At 30.0% G+C, this 10,590-nt stretch overlaps 1 protein-coding gene across 1 annotated transcript in view; it reads left to right on the top strand.

Moving 5' to 3' along the window:
* LOC108748616 (decaprenyl-diphosphate synthase subunit 1) overlaps positions 1-10,590 on the top strand; it is a 43,578-nt gene that overhangs the window by 21,995 nt on the left and 10,993 nt on the right. Inside the window, exon 2 of the mRNA XM_018486864.1 lies at positions 9,375-9,527. Within this exon, the coding sequence (XP_018342366.1) occupies positions 9,375-9,527 (153 nt within the window). The remainder of the gene's footprint in view (positions 1-9,374; positions 9,528-10,590) is intronic.

The raw sequence follows: 10,590 nt of genomic DNA, 5'->3' as shown, positions 1-10,590 counted from the left end.
AATATACAAGAAATTAATCATTTAATTTTTTCTTTCAATTTTGATAAAAATTGAAATTATAAATTATTATATTATTTATTCTAATCGAAAATTTTATTCACAAAATAAAACTTATCCAGTCAAATAAAAGTGATAAAATACTTTTATTATGTACAGTAAAAATCCGGATTCTTATTTTGACTCTATATAAGATGATTGCATTATATTTCTACACTTACAAATGTTTCTTTCTTCACGACGTTTTCTACTACTGCGACTAGAGTTTTAACTGACTTTGTAGTAATTTCTTGATCTCTTCTTTCTCTTTCTTAAAGAGAAGGTACCAAGTTAACTTTGAGTTAATAATTTTGTTGTTTGTTTGTGAGTTTAAGAGATGATGTACTCTGTGCTCTTGCTTCTATTTTATTGACGGGTTGCACAATTACATTTACGTATATAATTATAACAGAATTCACACATTCTTGTATTTTACGCGAGTCACATTGTTGAGAAATTGGTAAAGAAACTATTTAATTTAGTTTAATTTAGGATTACTATTTAAATATTAAGACTTTAAATACAAAGCGCCTTCCCGGTCCGAGTGTTAAGATGTTGAACTACTATCTAATATACATTCAATTAAATTGAATTAATATTTCAGAAATAAATTGAGAGCCGATGAAATTATCGGATTCACACAATCAATCTGAAACAAATAATCCCCCCAAATTCTCCCAAATCTTAAAAAACTGTAATAAACTTATTGCGAAAAATATTGCCTCGGCCGGGAGTCGAACCCGGATCTCTTACATTCCGTGTGAGCGTCCTGAGCCTTTAGACTACCGAGACCTTAGCAACACTCTTCGCGCTTATACATGCGTAACTCACTATATATATCGGTTATTGCGAAGAGTGTTTTCTGTGCATCCTGAATACTACTCAATTCAGAATTGTGAATAGGAAGTACAGTTTTTTTAATTCAGTTAAATTCAAAAATAATATCAGTAATTTCTGTGCAACGTGAATATTGCTCAATTTAATATTCTAAATATGAAATGCAGTTTTTCAATCTAATTGAATAAAAAAATTTTTATTTAAAAATGAACCATAAATGCTACTTAAATTATTCAAAATTATAAGTAGGAAATTTTTTGTCTTAATCCAACTAAGTTCAAAAAAGTTGTAACGTAAAAATAATTGAGCTATGTTCTTCTTGTTTCTTTTTGATTAGAAGTAAAATGAATAATCGAATGTGAACACTCGCAAACTAAAGTCGAACACAGCCCAAGCATTAGGCTAATTACGGCGCGCGACCAAGCGAGATTAGATTATTCAATACTTTTATTATATCTATATAATTTCGTTACTAGGTTAGCTGGTTGTAATTGAAGTAGAGAATGAATAACACATTTATCAATTGAAGAAGTGATGTAGCGGGTAACGTAGAAGATTTATAATCCAGAGGTGCCAGTTTTCGAATCTCACTAAGGTGCGTTTTTTAATATCAATTTGAAATAGTTAATTTCAGGTATAATTATTATAAATGTCTTAGGAATAAAATTTGTAATCTTTAAATATGAATGTTTTTTTTTTTTTTCGAATATTAAACTAGTATCAGCTCGGATCCAATCCATTTCAATCCATTCAATCCATTTTCATGGATTTAAAGTACGCATTAAAAAAATTTTAATCCATTTTAATCCATTCTCATTTGCTGGGGATCGAAGCATTTTAAAAGTAAGTAATTATGTATTATATCAGTCATTCAATGCATTTGCCATAAGACATCATGCATAAAATTCTAACTTTAGCTCTTTCTTTCTTAAAAATTACACGGTCAATCGGTTCGAAATTTTAAAATAGTATTAGTTCCATTTTAAATAATATTCTGTGTAACTTTTAGATAGATCAAAGCATTTCGATTTTTCGATCGTACCTTTTTAATTAGGTAATTTATAATTGAGAAACTAAGACTTATAATTAGAAAATATATTATTTACAATCTTTCCATATTTCTACTTCGTTGAATTTCCAGTTATCAAAATCGCAGCACAGCAATGTTTATCTTATTTTCGTTGCTTTCAAATGAGTAATATCTCCTTTTCCTCCTTTTCCCCTTTCCCCGCTTCGTAACATCTGCAAACATATTCTTCCTATTCTTGCTGGATTTATTATTACCAGTTTCTTGCGCCGAGTAACTAATGGCCTTTTCAATTGAGATTCTTTGTGCAACGGTCTATCATATGCTCGTTTACGTCGCGCTTACATCGTAGGTGTTGAGAGGGTTCGAAGGCCGTCACGACTATTTCTCCCTCCATGTTGATGATCTCCGGCCAAGTTTATAACATCGCATTGCCACAGTCCACCTCACGGCAAGTGTCGGACAGCGTCCAGTCATGTAATCGCGCTTTCACCTCTTACAGACATGCCGAATCCGAACTCTTCGATTTAAGACGATCTATGAGCTCCACCTAATTCTCAATCCGCAAATTCATTTCACACTTACTTCGCAGTCATCGACATTCACGCGGCGGGAGATCGCGTTTGGCGAATGCAGACATTTGTACTTTTCCTCCCCGCGTTCCTAATAAACGAGAATGGATTAAAATGGATTGAAATTTTTAATCCATCCGGATGGGTTTTAAATGGAAAACGATTTTTTTATTTAATTCTATTCAATTGGATTTGATTGCACTGAGAAGAAAATATATATTACCCTATATTTAAATAAATATTCGTTTGACTTAGTGCTAACTAAACATTTACTTACGATAAATAAATATTTATTTAATAAACAAAAATAATCGTTAAATCAGATTAATGTTTTTTACATCAAATAAACATATCTTGGTATAGGAATATTTAGACACTATTCAAATACATGATTTATTAAAATTCAATACTTTTTTCAGTGATAAAAAACTGCATTTCCCTTATCCAGAATTTTGAATTGAACAATATTCACAATCCACATTAAAAACTGACCTTATTTTAGATTAAAAGGCATAGAAAATGTGCTTCATTCAATTTTTATAAATGAATAAAAAAGGCATTAAAATGGATTTTTCAGAAGTACGCACTTGTGAACGTTGAAATAAATCTTTTTGAATTCATTTTAATCGATTTTCGTTTATTGGGATATTGCTGTCGCTTGTTTAGGCAACCGAATCGAATAGCTCAATGGAATTCAGGTAGCCGTAATAAGATGAAACGCCGGTTAACAAAGTTCTGCAAAAGATCTATCATTTGAAGCTACTTTTTCTTCGTTATGCGCAAGTTAGCTCCGTTCAGCCGTTAATTGCAGGTGCGACTCGAAGCATTGCGACAGAGGCGCACTCGGAGGAGGCATGCGATTTCGTAATATCGGTTTCTTACCTCTTTAGATCATCGCTGTAATGTGATCCGTTAAGCCTCTTCTTTTTCATATTCATATGAAAGATAGTTACAACAAAATGTCTTTATCTCTTAAATTATTTATAAATTAATTGAATAAAATAACTTGAAAGTCATTCGGCGAGATATCAATGATGTTCTAGAAAGTGGATATGCTAAAAATATATCTCATTAATATGGAAATGACTTTTTAATTGACGTCGAAGGAGATATATTACACTTAATTCATTGAGAGAAAAGTATCGAAATTTGTGCCTGTAATTGCATAAAAAAATAATTATGGTTAAAAGCATCGTTTTTATAGTTATTATTGCTATAATGTTAAGTAACAATAACCTTGTATGAATAGTCGTATCGTTTTATGGTATAATTTACTCTATGTAAATATGATTTATGTGTAAAATAATCATACAATTAGTTGAATGTATACATATTGGTCGTTACAATCATAATTCAGTGTTCAGGTTACTATAATTCATATGGTCAAATCAATTATAAATTTATGATTGTCCTAAAAAATGATTATAAATTATAGTTAAGTTATGGTTATTTCAACCATTTTTTTCTTTCAGTGTTCTGTCCACAACATTTTATTTTATATATTTTTTATATTAATTAAATTAATTAAATAATTTATGTCTTTTAATATTTTATTAAAAATTTATTAATATAATAAAATATTCAGTTTAAATTGATTTTAGAAGTTATTGTCACATTGTTATTTCAATAACATTGTCATTTAATGACTATTGAATGGTGATTGGTATATTTGCAATTATTCCTATAATATATGCTAAAGTTTCTTCATGAATTATTCGCTTGATTATTCGCATGATTTAGAAGCTTTGACATTTTTATCTATTGTAGTTTCAAAGGGATGTGATTTCAAGGTCCGATGTGATAAATAAGTGAAAAAATCTAAGAAAAAAATAAAAGGAACATTGTGGTGTGGTTTTCTCGGACAGGCTATATCTTTTTATGGGCCGTCAACGACGGACGCAAACGGATCTTCGTCACGCTTATTATTTACCGGTGAGAGCACAGAAGTAGGATTTAGGAGCGTCTCGGTATGCTAGTTATGGCCTAGTGTCACTCTCCATTTTGGAGTTATGCTAACTGTTACGTGATATCACGTGACAGACAGCTTTCATAATCGCCTAATAGTGATCTAGCCATCGACAAGGCCACAGGCATGCATCTTCATCGACATGTTAACGCAAAGTCAACGCGATTCTACATGGCGTGCATGGCAAGTCAAATGTTGCATGTGCTGAAGGTATTATCGGTCGTACGATAATTGAAATACTTTTGTAGAACACATGCTCATGAATGAACACCCCTGCCATTGATGACGACATCGCGGTAACGCCCATAAACGATGGACCGCTTTCACATCCAGCATCGTCATATCGTTACCCCAATTTCCCCGGCTATCGTTTTTGGTTGGTACGCTTATACGTGAAAGTTATATTCTGAAAATATGCGTTGAAAATCGTATAATGAATAATGAGCGTTTGCTTCACTTATATTGTGTATTTGTTCTATGAACAATTTTTGCAATTAAACGTCGTATTTATTAGGCATTATTAGCGTAAATAGAAAATATGCCGTGTGGACCAATAATTGTAATGACCATTAGACTAGTTCTAGGATAAAGGAACATTTAGCGCGTTCACGCTGGTTGCACATGTTTTTCTTTCCTTGCAAATTCGTGATTTCCTTTGGCGTTAGCCTTGAGTCGAGTACACTCATGAGAGACCAGTAAAAGTCAGATGTAGTGAACTTGCTTATTGCCGCTATGGCCAGTTATTCAGGAATGTAATGAGCGGGAGATATATACAACGTGCATGGGCACATGGAAATCGTCAGACACGCATGGACACACATTAAATATGATTGTTGCTCAATGTTACATATCCTCCTTGACGAACAAAGTGGCGGCTATAACGTTTTAAATAAAAGGTGAGACATCGGTATGACATCCAGGTCATGGGATTGTCTTGAAATATTAAATCTTTGTTATATAACATCGATACATTTATACATACTATTGAAATTTATATTAATTTATATATATATTTAAATAAATTATGTAAAATTATGAATATATTTTATGCGTATCTTTCTGCGTATATTTTATAATATGGCAACATTACTGGAAAAAATGTGAATCTAGGATTTTGCTTAACTTAATATTATATGTCATCTAAAAATCTATAATATAATTTTAATAAATTATATCCAATTTGAGTTAATTTTAAGCATTTTTATACCCAACAAACGAGAATAGATTGTGATGGATTCAGATTTTCAGAAATACGTATTCATAAATATTAAAATGAATTTTTTTCAATCCTGAATGCATTTTTATTTATTTATAAGAATTGCATAGAGCATATCTCTATGCCTTTCAATTTAAAAACAATATTAGCGTTTTCTGCGCATCGTGAATACTACTCAATTCAGAATTGTGAATATGAAATGCAGTTTTTCCAATTCAGTTGAATATAAAAATAATATTGATCATTTCCGTGTATAGGGAATACTGCTAAATTCAAAATTTTGAATAGGAAATGCAGTTTTTTAATCCAATTGAATAAAAAAAGTTTTTCTTTTAATGGCCCATTTCCTTAAAATGGGCCATGAATACTATACTATCCAAAATTGTAAAATTCATTGTTTCATTTAAAAATGCATCATGAATGCTATTTTATTCAGAATTATGAATAAGAAATTTTTCGTTTTAATTCAACTGAGTTAAAAAAAAGTACCGTAAAAATATATCGTGAAATCTACTTCATTCAATACTTAAAGGAGACATAAAAAAGAACTACATAAATATATGCAATAAATGTTACACATATATAAATTTCTTATTTTTAATTAATAAATTAATCGTTTTTATGTATATTTTATATTAATACGTTTCCTTTATTATATAGCTAGCGTAATTTTTTGTATAAAAGTTTTAAAATAATAACTATAGAATTTTATGTAATTACTACTTTAATTTATTTAAACTTTTACATGTATACAAATTTTTTATATGAAAGCCAATCTATTTTTATGGATTTAAAATACGGATTCGGATGGATTGAAAATTTCCAATCCATTTCAATCCATTTTTGTTTGTTGGGTAAGTCGCCACTGCTGCTATCAAATATATTGTTAATTTGACTAAAACAATAGCATTAAATAATTTAACTCAAGAAACTGTATTATATAAATGTGACTTAAATTTAGTGTTTATTATTTATTTAATGTGTGTATACGTTATATGCATACGTATATGGACGATGTTTACTTTAAAATTAACCACAGAAATGAATTGATTTATACCTAAAAAATTAAAAATAAAATGTTACTTAACTCAGGGGACTGGATTGATATTACTCATCGATATCTATATAACAATATATGTAATAATATTAACGGACAAGAGAAAGGGATAGATAGTTTAGATAAATCTCAGCGTTATTTATTGAGTATTCTGACATTCCTTTAAATATGCTGAAATAATTACAGTTACAATAAGCAAAAGGTGAGTGTCAACAGAGAACTCAGGTATAGAGATGTATAGGACAGGATACAAAAATTTAAAGACTTCAAACAAAAATAATAAAAAAATAACATAGAAATAATAAACAAACAAAAATAATAAGGCACGTAGAAAATTAGATAAGAAATACAAGATAAGACTAATTGTAAGTTAATTGAAGCAGATAGTGTCCTGGGACAAGTTTTCTAAGAACAAACATAAAGAAAAACGATCAAAGAATAGCAGAATATAACAAATGTGATAAAAATTAAAAAATACAACATGATAGAAATTAAAAAACAATAAAAAATACAAACAAATTAAAAATAAGTGAGAAAGAGAGAGAGATATTATAGGCAACATTATAAGTGCAAGTGTCATAAAAACAGTTGCTTTCCAGGGTCAGATAAATTACCACAATTGTGCACGCAAACGGGTTAACGACACGCTGACATTGTTTTTATAGGATTGAAAGACCGCAATAAAAAAGGAATATTTGCGAGCGTTATTGCAATATGCCGCTAACGCAGAAAATCAAGTGTAATGTAATTCAACTAATTATTTTCAGGTTTTTGTAGGCCAAATTCACAATGCTGCCGGTCACCAGCAATCAGTTTATTACGGCATACATGCACATTGCATATTTCTGCACGGCTAGTGAGTGTTATTATTTGCCTGTAACGGCCTCGATTAGTTCGCCGACAAATTAAACGTTACACGGCGCGAGATTTGTCTATGCGTAAGACCATAAATATTCTATCCGTAAAACTACACGATTATTATTTACACAGTTTTACCATTATCTTCGAATATGCTAAAATTATATGTTAATCTGAAATTTAAATTATGGTATGCCAAAAGTTTAAATCGATGTATAATATTTAATGTAAATATATTTAGTATAAATCTATGTATATCTATTAAATATATGACAAGATAGTATATTATATTTTTACGATAGAATCTTCTATTGTACATTACTAATGTTTATAGTATTCATTTTGCATGCATATTCATCAATCGAATGTGAGTATTATCATAAAAGATAAGCTTTTGTAATAAATTAAATTAAATTAAAAATATCGCAATTACATAAAGATTTTTGGTATAGAATGACTATTTATAGTTTCTATTTTTATACTATTTCTATATTAACACGCTGAATGCCAAGAAATCATAGAGCGTTGATCGCGAGATTTCGATGACGAAAGGGGACATCGTTGTGTACAGAGCGAAAGAATGCAGTCGTTCCCTCGAACGAATCGCTGGAAAACAGCGAAGTGTTGGTAAGCACCTGCGTTCCACCGCTACGAAAACAGTTATATGCAAAAAAAAGTTCGGTCAATAACTCCTTATGCAAATCGGATCGCGTTCAAATTGCGTATTAGATTTCATGGCTATGCGAATAATGTATAAAAAAGTTTACGCGTTTGAAAAATTTCCTTTGAAAGGAGTCCTTAGAGTATATAGAAATAGAGAAAATAAAGAAAATATTTATCTTCACATATTCAAAATTTCATCAGCATCAGGTGCTAATTGACAACTATTTCCTTTTATAATTGACAACAGATTTCTTTTGTCAAGATTGATTAGCGGTGTTTTCTTTGAGATGTGTTTTATCATTTTATAAAACTCATTAGACAGCGAGAGCTCGAAATGTGAATGAACAATATTCATTATCAGCTTCTCGTGAATACGTAAGAAAATCTTAATTAATGCGTTCTTTTCTGAGCGTTTAAGAACTTGCGGCGGACGTGTTGCAAGAGTAGTAGTTACTCAAATAGGGTCAGACCGGCGGCAGTAGTAAATCATGCGTTGCGTCGGACATGTATATCCGAGAGAAATATCTCTACTCGCCATTAACATAGTATATATTGCGCATTAAATAATTACTATGTGAAACACGATATTTATTACTGTCACACTTAACATGTTATCTTCTCAGTCGATTTATTTAATACGACATTTTTAAGGACGATTTGAAACAAATTCTTGTAAAAAAAGTTAGTGAATGGCTCACATCACAAATACTGATATTAGTAATTTAATACTTTTAATTTTTCTAGCAATTTAATATTTTTTGCCGTTCCTCATTGGTTTTCATTGGACAAAGATCTTAAATACATAATATTGATATAAAAACACACACACACACACACACACACACACACACACACACACAATATATATAAAGACTAAGAGAGACAGTACTTTCTCTTTTTTAAAATTTAATTCAATGATAACTAAATAAATCATATATATATATATATATATATATATATTACAACTAAAAGGATTTATACAATACAAAGCGCTAAAATATTCGATGATGGTCACGTTTGAAACTTAAAACAAAGTAAATATTTATTCTGATTGCGCAGTTAATTCTGATGTCATAATAGATATAAGTTTATGGTCAATATTTGACGTAATACAGAACTTTCTTTTTTTCTTCCATTTACAGAACAAAACGAATTCCCGGGATAGCAGGATAGGTCTCGTGAGGGCAACGAGCACTATGCAAACGCAAATGCCTGGATCTTTACCTGATTACCAAATCGATCCTTATACACTTATAGAAGACGACCTTAAGGATATATTTGTCGATATACGAACGGTAAGACTTTTTACTTTGATTTTATTAGAAAGTAGGATTTACTTTTCCAGTTTCTTTCTTTCTCTTTAGTAAAAACTTGTAATGAAATAAAGTAGGATTAAGTTTCTTGATTTCTCAGCCACATTATCTGAAGTATTTGTTAATATAGCTTGAAAAGTTAGTTGAATTATTTTCAAACTTAAAGGTTTTCCGTAAAGAATCAAAATTTTCTCAAATTCTCATTAATATATTAGCAACTGTAACAGCTACGTGAAATCGATGAACAACATTGTTAGTCATGAAGCAATATACGAATTAGTTACATAAAAGAAGCCGCAGGTTATTAATCCTCATTTCCATGAGAAGGCAATTGTCATTCACATGGATAGCCTCGAGAAACTTTCGGGAAGTAACAGCATACTGCTTTAACGGTTATTTATGTAATTGACTTCATCGATATTACGTACACTAGACTATTGTGAAATTATGCTAGCCAATCTACGACGAGCCCAGTGATGCGGCAAAAAACGCATGTATCAAAAAGGAGTAATTAGAGTAGACTGCGTAATCAATTTGCTTTTATTTCACATGATAGACTTGATATTTCTATCAAATCAAAGTAAAAGACATACATGTTATCTTTTTCCTATTTCTAATAATTTGTCTCTCTTAGAATTATATCCCAAAATAATATTCTTATAAGGAAAGGACCCAAATATCCTCCTCCGATATGTTGTTTTGTAAATGAAAATAAGGGACATGTATTTTTTTCAGTTGTGTTCTATCGCACTTTTAAGGAATGCATTTCTTAGAAAAAAATTGATTTTTTTTTTGGTATATCATTGAAACCACAAAAGATAGAAAAAAAGTGTTTGAAATAAAGTTGAATGATTTAAAATATACTTAATAATTGTAATTAAAAAAACTTTAAATTTTTTAATTATTATCATAAAATACTTTTTTGAAATTATTCAACTTTTGTTTTAATTTTTATTTCATTTTTTCTATCCTTGTACTTTCGGTGATATTCGCTTCGAAAGAAAAGATCGATTTTTTTCTAACGGGTTTTTACTTTTTAAAACCG

Source organism: Trachymyrmex septentrionalis, unplaced genomic scaffold (assembly GCF_001594115.1).
Source record: "Trachymyrmex septentrionalis isolate Tsep2-gDNA-1 unplaced genomic scaffold, Tsep1.0 scaffold24, whole genome shotgun sequence".
Taxonomy (NCBI): domain Eukaryota; kingdom Metazoa; phylum Arthropoda; class Insecta; order Hymenoptera; family Formicidae; genus Trachymyrmex; species Trachymyrmex septentrionalis.
The sequence above is the reverse complement of the archived record's forward strand: the minus strand, read 5'-3'. Positions and strand labels throughout refer to the sequence as shown.